The sequence below is a fragment of the Mastomys coucha genome, unplaced genomic scaffold (assembly GCF_008632895.1).
Source record: "Mastomys coucha isolate ucsf_1 unplaced genomic scaffold, UCSF_Mcou_1 pScaffold22, whole genome shotgun sequence".
NCBI lineage: Eukaryota > Metazoa > Chordata > Mammalia > Rodentia > Muridae > Mastomys > Mastomys coucha.
Window position 1 is genome coordinate 221,622,292 of NW_022196905.1, and position 17,402 is coordinate 221,639,693.

Consider the following 17,402-nt stretch of genomic DNA (forward strand, 5'->3'; position numbering starts at 1 on the left):
TGCCTCTGCCTCCCAAGTGCTGGGATTAAAGGCGTGCACCACCACTACCCAGCTTTGTTTGTTTTAATATGCAGATTAACTTATTCTCTCTTAATCTCTTCCCACATAACCCAAGAGTGAGAAAATTTCAGGGCAGGGCTACAGTCTGTCTCAGGACCAAAGTCCAGCATGCATTGTGTCAGTATTGCACAGGAAATAACCATTGGACATCAATGCACGGGGCCTTAAACCTTTGTTTTTAACCCTTAGAAATCAGGCAGGATAAATTCACTCCGCAAGTCTCTGTCTTCAAATTTCTTCTAATTTCAAATACACACCGTGGACTTAAAGATGCGTTTTAGGCTGGATGAGGCATCAGACCACAATGACTGCATGTTTTCTGTTATCGTCATACATAGCATGTATGAGGCATGTGTGAGACCTCCTGATGACTGTCCATAAATCCTCTAAATGATACAGCTTCCCGTCTTTCAGAAGCTAATGTCTAATCAACCCAAAGGCCATCAAGGGTGGGCCTTGTTCTTTTTTTAGCAGAGCTCTTTGGATGACTTTCACCCCTACTCTGGCTTTCTTTATTTTTCTAGCTTAGTCCAGACAGCTCAGCGTGTGTTTTGCTTGCTGTTTCAGTAAGTGGCATCTTTCCAGAAAATTAACAGCATGTAGCACCCAACATGGGGCACGAACCCACAACCCTGAGATTGAGAGTTTCATGCTCTACCGACACAGTCTTGCACAAACTGTACCATGAATAGACCAGGTCCTGTCAGTCGCGGTGAAAGGGCTTCCTGTCAGGTCCCTCCAAACAGTACTAGCTGTGATTTTTGGTCATGAGAGTATCATGGGTGCATGTTACAATCAGAGGACAACCTGTGGGAGTGGATTTTCTCCTTTCAGGCTTGGCACCAAGAGATGTTACGTGCTGAGCCATCACACATCCACATCCACACACTTTTCAAGACAGTCTTACTGTATAGTCCAGGCTGGCCTCAGACTCACAACAATCCTCCTGCCTGAACCTCACAAGTATTGGGACTAGAGACATGTGCAACCATGCTCGACATCTGGCTTTAGGCAGGGGTGGTGAAGCATCATGGGGGAAGAGTAGATGCTTATCAAGTTAATGTGTGCATGCACACACTATTCCTACTGTAGGTAAGGGTGTGGTAGAGTTGGACATACATAGCTCTGGATAAAGAAAATATGGAAGCCAGGTGGTGGTAGCACACGCCTTTAATCCCAGCACCGAGGAGACAAAGGCAGGCAGATCTCTGTGGGGTCGAGGCCAGCCTGGTCTACAGAGTGTGTTCCAGGACAGTCAAAACGAAAACAGAGAAACATTCTATTTAGACAAACAAACAAAAAATAAGAGAGAGAGGAGAGGGGGGGAGGAAAGGGGGGGGGGGAGGAAGGAAGGAAGGAAGGAAGGAAGGAAGAATAAGAAAGAAAGCAGTCCAAACCAGTGCAAAGCTAAGATGCATCTGTTCTGTTCTAAGCTGTAAACCTGGTGTTTTCAACCCATGACAACCAAGGAATACTGGGGCTGAGCAAAGCCAGTAGGTTTGATCACGGAGGTGTAATAGGGAATCTAACTATTGGGCTGAGGAGGTCATCCAGTCAATAAAATGCTTACTGCACAAGCCTGGTGACATGAATTTAACCCCCAGTGTCCATTGCATTAAAACTAGGTGTGGTGGCCTATACCTGTAATCCCGGGGTAGAGAAGAGGAGAAGGGGACCTTTTCCTGCATCCACCCCCGCTGTTTCAGACGATTGATGGGACTCAGATCAACTTGCTTTAAGTTCCTGCAGCCTTGATTTCCCTGTCATGCATCACTGTACCCTTGAACTGTGGGCCGGAATAAGCCTTCTCCCTCAAGTTTAAAGTTTTGTCACACCAATAGGAAGAGAAATTAAGTTTCTTCCAGGCCAACAAGAAACCCTATCTCAAAATTGATGTAGATGATATCAGAGGTGTGATGCCCAGAAGCGTGTGTAGTTGTCTTCACACACACAAACACAAACACACACACACACACACACACATACACCCCACAGAGAGAGAGAATAGAGGTCATAGTGTGATGGTTTGGCTTGGTTTGGTTTGGTTTGGTTTGGTTTGGTTTGGTTTGGTTTGGTTTGTTGTTTTGTAAAGGGCAGATTTCGGTAATATGCATTCAAGAAGCAGACCTCCATTGCCAAGCCACAGCCAGCCTCTGGCACATGCATGATGGTCATAAGATGAAGTACATTGGAGGCAAAAGGCAGAGGCTAGGAGCCGTGCAGTGTGGATGCGAAGCAGCTCTGTAATCCTGTGTATCCCTCGGTGTGCCTCTTTTCTAAGGTTCATTGTATCTGGCATGCCAGCAAGCACAGATAGAACTGTGGGATGCAGGGCACTTGGTTGGCACTCACCCTGCAAGGTGCCCTTGATACCGTAGCATCTACAGCTCATGGGATTAGTGACCTTGACAAAGAAAGGTTCATGTTTTCAGTGAGAAATTCATGCAATTTGAAGAATATGCATGAGGATGGGAGGCCCAGGGGTTTGTTTTAAACATTTTTAAAGAAAAATTTCCATTACTATCTAAATTGATTACTCCAATGGGCTGAAAATTCTCTATCAAACTCCTCGAGTTAGTTTCCTAAGTATTCCAAATAATCATTGCATTTTGCATTTGAGAGAATTTCCTGTGTTCTAATCTGTGTATATAGACTCTCTTCCTTGTAGTTTCCCCGGGACTAGTCTGAGGAGGGAAGGAGGTACCATTGTTGCTCATGTGTGTCCATTTCACACGTAGAAGAAAATTTGAGATGGATTTTAAAAACTGTCTAAAAGTGGCCAAGTAATGTTAGCTAAGTGGAAGTCCCAGGTTAATTTGAGTTCCAAGTATTGCCACATCATTTCGTAGTCACCAGGGACTTGTCCTTGGCCAGAGCCATGGAAAATGCCTATGATGCCCAAGATCTGTTCTTTGGGGTCTCACACAACTCCTGAGAAACCTTCTCATTCCCCTTCGTGAGAGTATCATTTTTACAATTTTATTATTTACTGCAGTCCTTGGGATTCAACTGAGTACCTTGCAGGTGTTAGCTGAACACCCACGACAGCTCTATATAAGTATCTCTTATCAGCCGTTTTGGTATCTAGTCCTACAGTAAGAGAACGTGAACTTGGGTTCCTTTTCTTTTTGTCTTTCCTCCATCAGTGGTCCTGAAGTCCCTTGAACATGCCTGTCAGTGTGAGAGAGTTCGGAGACCAGAGATCTGAGTTCAGTTGCAGATAACACCACATCCTTCAGCTTTCTTTGTTGGAAATCAGCTTGTGATATCTTGAATTGCTTGTGACAAAGAATGGAGAGAATGGGTGTTCTTGAGATCTCAATTAAAAGATAACTTGGGAATCATAGGAAACACCCAAACAATCAATGAAACCACGGGCTCTCTCCTCAGTGCGGAGAGAGGAAGCACGTGCAGTCGAGATGTGGAACTATGTGTGGGTAGTTCATCTATAAAGCTTTTACCCCCGTAAGATCCTCCCATTGCCTAACCTCATCATGACAGTCATCCTGCTATGCCATGCAGGGTAGTTACATATATCACAAGCCTAGGATAGCTTATTTAGAGATTTCCAAGTCAGGTGACATGTGTTTCCTAGCAATTGACAGTAATGTAGTGACTCGGTTGGAAGCTACAGTATGACCTCATCTCTGTGTTTCAAGAGAGCTGCATGGGGGGGTGGTTGCTGTCCTCTACCAGTGATCCACTTTCACATCTCATTCGTAATTGAACAAGGCTCATTGTGTGAGATGGCTCCACATCATCTCCATGGGCACACCACAGCTCACCCACAGGTGGAGCTTACCCAGAGAAAACTCACGTTATGACAAGATCTACGTCGCCCTGTAAACTGCACACTCTAGAAGAGAGAAGAAAAGAGCTAAATTCCAAAGCTCATAAAGGTCCATGCAGTGTATGGACCTACATCATACACTGACCCATGCCAACTCTGAACCAGTCTCAGTTTCTGGACTGACCTAGTTCGAATAATCTAGAATACAGGACTTGTATTACTAGAATCCTCTAGAATACTAGAGGATTAAAGTCAGAACTCTGGGGACGGCAGACAGTCTCCTTTGCTGGGGTTAAAAGCTGGTGAACTAAGCTTGGTTCTTAGTGTGTTTGGCAAGAACCTTGACCTCTGTTGCTGTCCCCTCTGTGTTCATACAGGTGGCTCCAGGAAGGAGGTTACTGAGCACTGGGAATGGCTTGAGCAGAACCTTCTGCAGACACTCTCCATCTTTGAGAACGAGAATGATGTCACCACATTTGTAAGAGGAAAAATACAGGTAAGAGTATTCTCCTTTTGTTTTGGATAAATATTATTGAAATATGTAATGTGCATGTATAAAATTCCCAAGGGATTAAGAAATATTCTTAAACAGACAACTAGAAAAACCTAAAATGTACGGAAATATTACAAAAATAAGAACTATATATGACCCACATGTGTGCCCTTTGCTCAGACTTAACTAATTCCACTTCACTTGCTTAGGATTTCTTTTTAATTTATTTATTTTATATATGTGAGTACACTGTCACTGTCTTCAGACACACCAGAAAAGGGCATCCGATCCCATCACAGATGGTTGTGAGCCACCATGTGGTTGCTGGGAGTTGAATTCAGGACCTCTGGAAGAGCAGTCATTGCTCCCAACCACTGAGCCATCTCTCTAGCCTCAAGCTTAGGATTGCTAAAGCTAACATTTGAGAGGCGCTTCCTCTTAAATCCTTCAGTGTATGTTTGCTAAAAGTAATATTTGATGAAAATAAAATAAACTGAACATTATTTAGCAATGAATATAACTATCATTATTACATTGCTTTAATGTTTTGCATGTATTCTAATTTTAAAAGGAGAAATATTTATCTCATGCATGTAAGTGTTTTGCTTGCATGTGTGTATGTGCTCCATGTGTGTGCCTGATGCCCTCAAAGGTCAAAAGAGAGCATTGGGGCCCCTGGAACTGGAGTTACAGATGCTTGTGAGTTCCCATGTGAATGCTAAGAACCAAACTGGGTCTTCTGCAAGAGTAGACAGTGCCTTTAACCACTGAGCCATCCCCCGGTCCCATATATTCTAATCTAAATGGGGTTGAATGGACCCCTGATAGCTTTGGGTTTTTTCTGTCTAGGAGGGAATTGAATTTAGCTTGCATCTCTTTAATCTCCTTTAGTCTGGAACATTTCCACAGCCTTTTCTTATGTCTCATGACATTAATGTTGTTAAAGTGTGCATGTCTGGTTTTCATAGAAGGATATGTCATTTGGGGTTCTGTCAGATGTCTCTGTGATCAGATTCAAGTTCTGCCTGCCAGACAAACTGCTCCGTAAGCAATCTTGTGCCCTCCTTAGCCTGTTGTGTCCTGAGGCACATAATGCTCACCTGCTTCTCGCCAGTGTTATAAATCCATTCAAAGTATTAGCCATTTTTGTGCTATAGAATTCATACATTTATGCTTACAAATAATGGTGTTTTATAATTTTTAAGAATTATTCAGTTATTTTATGTATATAGGTGCATTGTAGCTGTATTCAGACACACCAGAAGCAGACATCTGATCACTTTAGAGATGGTTTTGAGCCACCATGTGGTTGCGGGGAATTGAACAGTCAGTGTTATTATCCTCTGAGCCATCTCTCCAACCTTAGGAAAATATTTTAAACCACAAGTACCATCTCTCTTTTTTTGTGCCAAAAGTCTGCTGTTGGTATAGTATCCATTACTGACTTTTAAAAATCTGAATAGTTCTTCAATGGGATAGTTTGCAAATAGGGGTTTTATTAAGAAAATTGACATCAACAGACTACTATTAGCTTAGCTTGGATGCACAGGAAGGTTGGAGCACTAGGGATCCACCTGTCTCTGTTTCCACGGCCCTGGGATCACAGGCGTGCTGCTCCACGCTTGGCTTGTTTCCTGGGTTCTGGGGTTGAATGGAGGCCCTGTTCTTGCACAGCAAGCACAGTACTCGAGGAGCTCTCTCTCCAGCCGTCTTTTACTTTAATGGAATAATTCTTTTTATTGAAAGGTTTTGGTTACACACATGTGCTGTAGCTATTTATCCTGTTTGTCATTTACCAGCAAACTTTGCTAACCTTAATTTTTGCCATGCAAGGTTATAAGGTGACTTTTCTGTACATCAGGAGATGCACAAATTGATAGATTCTTTCTGTCTTAGCAACTGTGTTTTTAGACATGGTTTAAAAAACAAAACAAAACACCTTTTCAGACCCAAAGTAAGGAGGATTCTAGCCAGGTGGTGGTGGCACATGCCTTTAATCCCAGCACTTGGGAGGCAGAGGCAGGCGGATTTCTGAGTTCCAGGCCAGCCTGGTCTACAGAGTGAGTTCCAGGACAGCCACGGCTATACAGAGAAACCCTGTGTCAAAAAACAAAAAATAAAAAAATAAAAACAAAATCAAAACAAAACAAAAAAAGGAGGATTCTAGGAAGTGGTCTGGCAGAATACTGCTCGGAAAATCCCTAGAATGGTCTGTGTCCTCTTTCTTCTATTCGACTAAACTCTTCCACCAGCACATAATGATGGAAGCAGGGTCTGAGGTGTCTGGACTGGGGGGCTGGTTGGACATGGCTATGTACAACTCTGACAGTAGGCTGAAGAAAAGCACATACGGTCACCCCAACCTGGTCCTCAGGCTCAGCCTTCCCTCAGAAGGAATGCACACTCTTTGTTTAGAGAATCCTACTCTATTAGAGACTAGAAGAGACCTAAAAAAGGGATGGGATTGGGAATGGCCAGTTGAGGCACCATTCGTGTGTATGTGTGTGTGTGTGTGCGCGTGCGTGTGTGTGTGATAATTGAGAGTTGTGTTGTGTCGATGAAACTCAATTTCTATGTATATTCATGTATGTGAGTATAGAGATCAGGAGAGTTTCTAATTATATCAAGTATGAGCACAGCCAGCTGGGGTGAAGACACACAGACATGGCCACCTCACAGCCCTGCCTGCCTCTGAGACTGCCATCATCTCAGACATGGCTACCTCACAGCCCTGCCTGCCTCTGAGACTGCCATCATCTCTGGTTAACGCATAAAGACGTAGAGGGAGAAACTGTAGCTTCTGGGGGACAGCTGCTAGATGACAAATGAAGGAAACAAGGACAAATTATGTCAAAGGTTTTTCTTCAAACTACATTAAATGTGTCAGGTTTATTTCCCCTGAAACTGTTTATGAGGGGGAATTCCCATTAATGCAATTGTGTGTGAAAGAATGTCATTCGTGTGTAAGTGAATGGCTTACTGGTTCACAGATTGCCCGGTAATTAAGGGAACCAGCAGGCTTATTTGTTATGAGATCTAATTAACTTTTATAAATTATAAATGTAATAACTATGCAGGGAACAGGAATTCAAGTGCCATCCATAGAATTTTGTATAGCTCTTTCTGGATGTTCAACATGTTGATCGTAATCATAGGACTCTGGGCTTCTGTGCTCCTACCATTCAGCCCTCAGCTTTCTTTGTTGCCTTGACCAGTGTCTACCATAGCTATAGAGTTATAGTTGTTATACTAACAGAATATAACTCCATAATTGACTTGACTTTGCCTTCCTAGAAGTTACCTCTGCTTCTAAATTAGCAGGGGATAACCAGACACAAATAAAAATGTGAACTTTTGTTCACATGACTTATTTTTGCCACAAATTGTATTTCTCCAGTCTCTTTTGGGGATAAGTAGAGACTAATAGATGAAATAATTAAAAAATTTTAATAACTCAAAATATTTTAACAGACCGTAAGTACATGCTGTTACACTAGAATCATGTGCTTGCTTTCATACGATTTTTTTAGAGGCTTATTTTACTATTTTAATCATGTATGCATGCTTGTGCCTGTGTGTAGTATGTGCACATGAGTGCAGGTGTCTACAGAGCTAAGTCACAGACAGGTATGAGCCACCTGATATGTGTGCTAAGAACTGAACCTGTTGTTGAAATGGCCTTGAAGTTTAACATCTTAGTTTTAATGTTTTTTCTTTGATTATGAAGCTAAACATTTTATTATTGTTAACCGAGTTTTTTTTGTTTTATGTGGATTTGTTTTGTTTTGTTTTGAGACTAGGTCTGTATTCCTGGCATGTCTGGGACTTATTATGTAGACAAGGCTGGTCTTGAACTCATAGTGATCTGCCTGTCTCTGCCTCATAAGTACTGAGATTAAAGTATACACAATATCTAGCTTTAGGTATACCAAGTTAATTTCACTTTTTAAATATGCCTTTACATATTTAAATTAACATTAGGCATCTAACATGTTAGATATATTGAATTTCTGATGTTGTTAGGAACTGTTGCCTAGAACCAGGGTGGCTTATTTTAGATAAAGTAGACTTCCACAGAACCTAGAGGAGAGAAACATTCCACCCTTGTGTTCCATTGACTTGGTCTCCTGGCTGAATGAACATTCACACAAAAGCCAGGGAAAGCTTTGGCATTCCAGACTCTGTCATTGATTTGGTCTGTTAATAAATGTACATTAGGTTCTATCAAGTTTCAAGCTACCATTTCTTAGTTTCATACATTTACAAATCTATTCATACTTTAAAACATTTTAAGTTTAAGTGAACATTCTGACGTTGTTATTTAGCATAGTGTTTTTGTACCCAAAATTGCAGGGCTTTACCTATGGTCTGGTGTACCTCGCTTAGTTTTAATGCTCTCCCTATTCTGACTTTGGTAAGAGATCTGCTGCAGTGGTCTAGAACAACAAATACAAGCCGGCTTGAGGTTTCCCCGGATGATTCCAGGCCACAGTGGTTGCCTAGGAAACCAGGATGCTGCTTCCCAATGCTATATTATTCTCCTTCTCTTAGTTGTATTTTTGGGGGTGGGGATTGGAAACAGTTTAACTCTGTAGCACAGGCTGGACCCAGAAGTTACTATGTATCCCAGGCTGGCCTCAAACTCAAGATCCTTGTGAACTCTTCTCACCCAATGATCCAATGCCCTCGGGCTGCCTCTAGTTGTCTGATATCCCTCACGTACCTCTACTGAAGCCCGTTCATGTCCAGAATAACCTAGGTCCACCTCCTTGGCCTGGCAGGAGCTCTGCATCTCTGTTCTCTCTAAAGAAAGCAATCTTATCTTAGATAGTCTCCCAGGGAAAAGAGTTGCTACTTGACACACTGGTCATACTGCAACCTTGGGTGAGTCCACAACTGAAAACTTGACTTCGTAAGTGTAGCTCATGATGAAACAATGCAGATTTCACAATCCACAACTGGTATCATACAATAATATTCACACACATGTATACATATATATGTGTATATATATATATATATATATATATATATATACACACACACACATATATATACACATATATCACTTCCTAAGATATGCTCAGATATATTCTAATTTGGGAACACAACATATTCTCCATTAAAAACATTGTACTGAGTACCCTTTAGACGTTAGGTATTTGTAAAATGTTCAAGACACTATTGTTAGTGTTGGCGCTCACATTTAATGGTTGACATATATAATATATACGTATGATATAAATATAAACAGAATCTGTCCACTGACATAAATGGAAAGAGTGTAGAACTGAGAACGTTTAGATGGAATTAAGCGTTGCTTGGTTTCACAGGGAGGGAAGGCTGCCCTGGGAGGTAATGGTCAGGGAACCATCCTAAGGCATGGATTCAGCACATGCTTAGGTAGGAATGTTATCAAGTCTCTGTTTCACAACACGGCTGTTACAAAGCAACCTGAGTAGGGAGAGAAGCTTGACAGGAAGCCACTGTGATAATTCTGGCCTGTGTTGAGGGTCTAGGGGTGTCTATGAAGGTAGAATAGATTGAAGATGAGGTGTGGGATAGCGTTCATTTGGGGATTACACTGTTTGCTGTTAGCTGTGTGTCCAAGATGTTCAGTCACTTGAATGGTGATGGCGACTTTTGGAAGATAGAGGCTTTCCCTTCAGTCACCGTCCCTAATGGCCACCACGTAGGCCATAAGGTGTGGCAATGGACATAAGATTCAGGAAATGATTTCAAGATAGGAAGCAGAGAATCACCATCACTGGTGCTGTGTGTGAGGGAAGAAATCGTAGCTGGGAGGTAGGAATTAATTAAGCCAGACTTGGGGAGTTGGTGTGGTAGCAGACACAGAGGGACTCCCAAGATGATGGGACTACAGAGGAGGTGAGAGTTATAAAGAACACCTGTAGGCCCAGAGGGTACCTTGGGCTGGGGCAGAATTCCCCATGGGAGATTATTCAGATGCTGCACAAGGAAGGAGAAAGCCGCAGGGTCAGTTGCATTCAAACTGAACTTGACCCAGTATTTGTGCTGTGCCAGGAGTGGTGGACAGGAGCTACTTAGGTTAAGGATAATAAATGATGTAGTCAGTTGGTTTTTAATTAGTTTTATTTTTGCATATGCAAGTGTGTCCTGTGTACCATATCTGTGCCTGGTGCCTGTGGAGACCAGGAAGGGAAGCTGGGTCCCCTGAGACTGTGGCTATGCATGGTTGTGATTTACCATGGAGGTTCTGGGAATCCTAACTCTAGTCCTCTGCAATACAAGTGTTCTTAACTGCTGAGCCATTGCTCCAGTTTCCAAAATCAGCTTTCTTGGTTGTGTGCACACACCATGAGGGACACACAATACACACACACACACATCTGTGAGTAGGGTGCATGTGCAGGGATGTATACATGTGTGGAGGCAGAGGGTAATGTTGGCTAAGCTCCTCAGTTGTTCTCCACCTTATTTTTTGAAACAATATCTCTCACAGAAACCTGGGGGTCCCTGATCCCACTAGACAGGATGACCCTAAAACACCAGGGACCTTCCTGTCTCCACATCATTGCAGAGCTAGCATTACAGGAAAGGGCCTTCTTAGTTGGCTTCTGTGTAGGTTCTGGGCAATCACATTCAGGTCCTTGTAGGGTAGGTCCCCATGCTTGCTCAGCAGCCACTTTACTAACTGCCCTAGATAGCTATCCAGCTATGCCACCATGACCACCACCAAATTTGTCTTAAGAAGATATTTGGGAGTATATTCGGGCTGCATTGAAAGAACAAGAACCCAACAGATAGTCCAAAGGCCAGGATTATAGATATAATGATCCTGCTAAGTTTTTATCCTAAGGATGCTGAAGGACTCAATCCTGTCTAGGAAAATCCCAGAATTTTCCCAAGTTCCCACAGGTACAAGTGACACCCTGGAACCTGAATTCACAGCTGCCATGCCCTAAAGCTCAGGCTTTTCCGGTGAGAATGAGATCAGAGAAACTGAAGATGAGGTAAGGGCAGATTTGACAATTACAAAGTCAACCATGGAATTTTGGGGAGTTTTTATCTTTAAAAAAATCTTGTGCATATGTGAGTCTGTGCAGGTGAAAAGCCACACACATGTGCATTGTCATGTGTGCGATAGTGTCCATGTGGAAGTTGAAGGACAACTTCCCTCTACCATGTGGGTCCTGGGGCTTGAACTCGGGTAATCAGATTTGGCAGCAAGTGCCTTTAGCCACCGAGCCAGTCCTCCAGCCCTAAGGAGCTTCTTCTCTACAGAGATGCACAGAGACAGTCTCTAGGGAATGACAGAGGGTCTGGCTAACAGGAAAACAGCTTCTCAGACTAGCAGGACGATTCAATAACATCAGATTAGACCAGTGTCTTAGTTAGGGTTTTGCTGCTCTGAAGAGGCACCATGACCAAGGCAACTCATATTGGGAAGTTTAATTGGAGCTGGCTTACAGTTTCAGAGGTTCAGTCCATTATCATCATGGTGGGAAGCATGGCAGTGCAGGCATGGCACTTGAGGAGCTGAGAGGTCTACATCTTAACAGGAAAGCAGCTAGGAGCATACTGTCCTCAGGCAGCTAGGATGAAGGTCCCAAAGCCACCCCACAGTGACACACTTCCTCCAACAAAGCCACACCTCCTAATAGTGCCACTTTCTGGGTCAAGCATATTCAAACCACAACCACTTGTCTTCAGCTCGAACAACTCCTCAGGCGCTGGGTCTCGGGACAAATGTCCATCAGTGACTTATATTCAGATACTCCCCCCTTGGTCTTCTATAGTGAATTGTTTTTTGGTTTTTTTGTTTTGTTTTGTTTTGTGTTTTTTATTGTTTTTTTTTGTTTGTTTGTTTTTGAAAAAGCTAGAAGTTGGCTCTGTCTTGGTATGCTTTGTAAAAATTAAGTGGCAGGATGCTTATATTTATGTATTTTAAAATAAAACAGCTTAATTTCTAGTGAACATAAGAAATTAACAAAAACCAATGGGCATGCAGTAAAATCCTTTGACAATCTTTCAGTACATAAATGTTACAGGTTGATTGGCCAGGCATGGAGGCTCCTGGGAGGGTGATCCAGGAGGGTCACTGTGGAACTAAGGCCTAGCTGGACTGCATAGTTGAGTTGCAGGCCAACCTGCGACTATGGCGAAGCCTGGCATCTGATGGGTTGGTTGCCTTTGAAGAGAATCATTAAAACAGATCTGGTCTTAGGAAGTGCTTCACTTCAACATGTTCAGCAGCAGGCATAACCCCGTCTGTTTGCTTTGTCCCTGATTAGGGCATCATTGCAGAATATAACAAAATCAATGATGTGAAAGAAGATGAGGATACAGAGAAGTTTAAAGAGGCCATCATGAAGTTCCATAGGCTGTTTGGGATGCCTGAAGAAGAGAAACTTGTCAACTATTACTCATGCAGCTACTGGAAGGGGAAGGTCCCCCGGCAAGGCTGGATGTACCTAAGCATCAACCACCTGTGTTTCTCCTCCTTCCTGATGGGGAGGGAAGGTGAGTGGTCTATCGCTTAGTGGGAGCCTTTGGAAAGTCCACTGAAGCTTTCCTGAACTCATAAACCAAATCAAAGTATCAAAACCATGTATACAGAGTTGAGTCAAGACTGTTTCCTGACTAGTGAATAGTTAGTGAATTCAGTTAGGTCCAATTCAGCAATTATAAACAAATTATTCATGGAGTACTAGAGGTTCATTAAAGGTATTGTTGATTCAGTAGATATGACTTCGAGTCTAATAATTCTGATCCCAGAGTTCATGTAATACAAGTAAATATGAAACAATAAAAACAGATCCGGAGATCAAAAGAGTTGGGCAGGTTGTGTGGCGGGGCTGTGAGCTTATCGTATCTTATCTGGAAAGACACAGAAGTAAGTACTGATCCACCCTTGTTGCCCGTGCTCAGCCAAGCTGGTGATCCGGTGGGTGGACATCACTCAGCTGGAGAAGAACGCCACGCTGCTTCTGCCGGATGTGATCAAAGTGAGCACACGGTCCAGCGAGCACTTCTTCTCTGTGTTCCTCAACATCAATGAGACGTTCAAGCTGATGGAACAGCTTGCCAACATAGCCATGAGGCAGCTCTTGGACAATGAAGGATTTGAACAAGACCGGTCCCTGCCAAAACTCAAGAAGAAATCTCCCAAAAAAGTGTCTGCTTTGAAACGGTGGGTGACAGAACCTTTAGAACTCAGGAATGGAAAACCTTTCAGTTCACTTGGGTACTGAGCTCTGATCAGCTTACAGCTCATGAACACTTTCCTGAGTGTAGATACACTGGGAAAAGGCTGCCTGAGGCATGCCAGGTCACTGAGAGAAACAGGCATGATCATTTCCTCCACCATATGGTGGGATCTCTGTTAGTGTACAGTGGGCTCAAGCTGACCTCAGGTGACTTCAGTGGAGCTGCTCTGAGATGGGGCCGTGGGTTATAGAAGGTGCACATTTGGGGCAGAAGGATCACATGGAGGAAGCCCAAGGGAGAAGAAACAGCAAGAGCAGTCGGTCAGCGGCCAGGCCGTGGGGTGAGGAGCTTCGGGGAAATGTGGTATGTGGGAGTAGAGCCACAATAGGGTAAGAGAAAGCCAAAGCCTCTTGATGTTGATCACCCACACAGGCTTGCCCTTCCCTGAGATGGGAAATGAGTCCAGGAAGAATGTGTCCAGAGCGTGTGAGGGCTTACTTCTGATTATGTTGAGTGCAGTTGCCTACACGACATCAGGATGCAGGTTGTTCCTCTGGGGTACATAAAGGTGGAAAGTGTTGCTATGCAGATGGGAATGGGACTCTGAAAAGTGGAGTTCCTTATTAGAACGTCTTCGGGGGTCCCTTTCGGGTTCTGACATCCTAGTGAACAACAGATTTACTCCTTACCTAAATGAACTATATAGTAAGAGTCAAAAGCAATTAACAGGGGAGACATAGAAGGCAATTGACAACGAAGGGATGCTTTTGTTTTGTTTTAAGTTTGGAAAACATTTGATGCTGTGTGACTTTTCTACAGAGACAAGGACAGCGTCTGTTCATCCCAGATAGGGCACTAAAGACAAACCAAAGAGATGGCTCGCCCAAATCTAGCTTAGTGAACTAGTGAGTTTATTGAGGTTACTGACAAGAGCTTGAGCTTGTCACTGGGAAACCCACCCCAGCATGGGCATCACCCCCAGAGACTGCACCCCTGGAGGAAGCCTGCATGGCCTGCAATGTGGCCCAGCTCTCAGCCAGATGGACAGCACCCTCTTCCAGTGTTGTTACTGCTCCTGTAACCCTGGGAGGGGCCTGGTGAATGTTGTGTGTCTTTAAGATTACTGAGCCTGGAAGTCTTGTTTACTTCCTGGGTCCTGCACGTTCTGTTTACCACCTGAGTCTTAGGAGTCTTCCTCCTCCTATAGGGAGGCTCAGGGGAAAGTGGGTGTATGAAAAGCACAAACTGGATGGGAGGCTCTGAGAGGAAAACTTAGCTGGGGAGGATAGGTCCATAAGGAGGAAGCCTGGGGAGGAAGCGAAGAAAAGTGGTTTCTAAATGAGATCTTTGTAGGACGTAAAGCATGCCTGTGCATGCCGTTCCAGAGCCGATGAGACAGACAGAGCAGAGGCAGGCTGCGGGCGGGCTCGGCTGCGTTCACTGTCAGTGGGGAACCAAGCCAAGGGACAGACTGAACCTTCTGTGGGGCACTGGTGGTATAGAGTTCTGAGCAGAAGGATATCATCCAGGGACATACTGGAGTCAGCGGAAGCCTTGGGTGAGCTCTAGGGCCTTTGTGTCTGAAAGCAGGCCGTTCCCGGGTCTCTTCACCTGTAGCTCAGGGCAGAGCGTGACACCTCACAAGGTTTTTTTTTTTTTTGCTGTTTGTGCTGCAGTTAGATCTTTTAGGGCTACACAGAGAAACCCTGTCTTGGGAAAACAAAACAAATAAAACCAAACAAACAAACAAAAAAGGTGAATCTCCAAGAATGATTATGGATAAAAGTTGAATGACCTCTTTCAGAATCCTTGCATCATTTAGAAAGAGAACGAGCTTCCTTTTCAGTCCTACTTGTCCCCAGATTTAAAAAAACAAAAATAAAAAATATTTACTGATATTAATTGTAAAATGTCTAGATTTTACTGTAGTAAAATTACATGCTCTGAGGTTGGAGCCCCACCAACAGCCAAGGATGGGAGAAATGGGTCTGGAAAGGCTAAGAGGCAAGGGCTGGGACCCTCCATGGGGTAGTTAAAAAGTATCAGTGCATCTTTCTTGGTGACCTGAACGGCAGTCATTGGCTTGCAGTGATCTGGATGCCAGGGCGAAGAGCGAGCGATACCGTGCCCTTTTCCGGCTGCCCAAAGATGAAAAGCTAGATGGGCACACCGACTGCACCCTCTGGACTCCATTTAACAAGATGCACATTTTGGGTCAGATGTTTGTCTCCACTAATTACATCTGCTTTACCAGCAAGGAGGAAAACCTCTGCAGCCTCATAATTCCACTCCGGGAAGTAAGTGTAAACCAGGGATTTATTTTCTTTATTTACTCTGTGTGTGTGTGTGTGTTGAATGCAAATGAGTATGCTGGTGTTTATAACATGATCACAGATGGTATGTGTGCATGCCTGTGCGTGTGTGTGCGCGCGCGTGTGTGTGTGTGTGTGTGTGTGTGTGTGTCTGTGTATGTGTGTGTCTCTACTGGTGTGTTTGTGTGTGTGTGTCGCATAGAAAAGTCTGTGCCGGTGAGTACAACATGCCTACAGGTGATGATGTGTGTGAGCATTTGTACGTGTGTGTGTGTGTGTGTGTGTGTGTGTGTGTGTGTGTGTGTGTGTGAGTGTGTGTGTGCACGTGTGTGTGTGTATGTGTGTGTGTGTGTGCCGGTTCGTGCGCCATGCCCACAGGTGGAGGCCAATGTGTTATTGTCAGTTGGCTTCCTTCATTGTCTCTGCCTGACTGCTTTATGGTAGAGTCTCTCACTAAACCGGAAGCTCTCCAGTTCAGCTACACTGGCTACCAGTCAGTTTCTGAGATGTATTTGTCTCTGTCCCCTGTGCCGAGGTTATAGACAGTGGCCACATAAAGACAAGCTTTATGGTCCTTTCGTTTGTATGTATGAAGTGTTCTTACCCACACCAAGCCATCTTTCTAGGGCTTTTTCTTTTTTCTTTAAACAAAACATTGGCTAGGTTTTCACCATCAGTGAGTACTGGTGTAGGAGCTGGAAGCCTTGTGAACTTCGGTCATTTTCCGTGAAGTTAAGGTGATCAGAGCTTTTGGGCTCTTCATCATGACCATGCTCAGAGCCCTGTGGTAAAAAAGGTTCGTGTTCCAGTCTGCTGCTCTTGATTTTAAAGTATTACTGTCTGTCTTTTTTAAGAGTAATATGTTAGCAAATTTCCAAATTGTCTTAGCAGATTGCCAAGAATATCGATAAGAAGACACAGTTGCCACCTAGCTCCCCGATCAGGAGACAACCACTCTGAGCCTGTCAGATGGGCTTTCAGCTTTCCCAGGGCATTAGAGTGTGTATGTCATAGAATTTAGAGATAAACATAGGGAGCTAGTTTTATTTCACCTTACAGTAAGTATGCCTTAAGTTATTTTCCAAATAATTAAGTAAACTTCAACAATGTAATTTCTTAATGACTATATGCTATTCCTTTAAGTGTATGTACTAATGCATTCCTCTGTTCATCCTTGGCTGTAGCTTTTCACTGCTGCCGGATTTCTTCAGCCACGTGTATGGTTTCCTTAAATTATAGATTACTAATTCCCTGAAGCTGAGTTGGTCGATCAAAAAGTGCACGAAATATCAAACAAGCGACAGATTCTCTTCACTTTATCATAGGTTTAGCTGAGTAATGTTATAACATATTTTGAGGCCAGGGTAATTTATCAGAAGTGAATTTAATAAGATCAGTTATGTTTGCACTTAATGTGCAAACTTAAAGTGTGGGCTTCATAATTTTTTTCTGCAAATTCATCTTGGTTGAATTAGTGAATTAGCAAATTCACATAGTTCTAAGCATTTTTTTTAAAAGTGTGCATGCACATGTGAGTGCGTGTGTGTGTGTGTGT

General features: G+C 43.4%; 1 protein-coding gene across 4 annotated transcripts in view; it reads left to right on the plus strand.

The window, feature by feature from the left end:
* Tbc1d9 (TBC1 domain family member 9) overlaps positions 1-17,402 on the plus strand; it is a 121,829-nt gene that overhangs the window by 55,052 nt on the left and 49,375 nt on the right. For 3 of the 4 annotated variants that reach the window (XR_004110089.1, XM_031340507.1, XM_031340504.1), the window contains exons 3-6: positions 4,228-4,346; positions 12,620-12,848; positions 13,257-13,518; positions 15,625-15,832. Coding sequence is in view for 3 of the 4 variants with exons in the window: in XM_031340507.1 (XP_031196367.1) it covers positions 4,228-4,346; positions 12,620-12,848; positions 13,257-13,518; positions 15,625-15,832 (818 nt within the window). In the remaining variant the exon portion in view is untranslated. Of the gene's footprint in view, positions 1-4,227; positions 4,347-9,663; positions 9,747-12,619; positions 12,849-13,256; positions 13,519-15,624; positions 15,833-17,402 lie in introns of those variants that run through there. The other variant, XM_031340506.1, reaches the window with a different exon arrangement.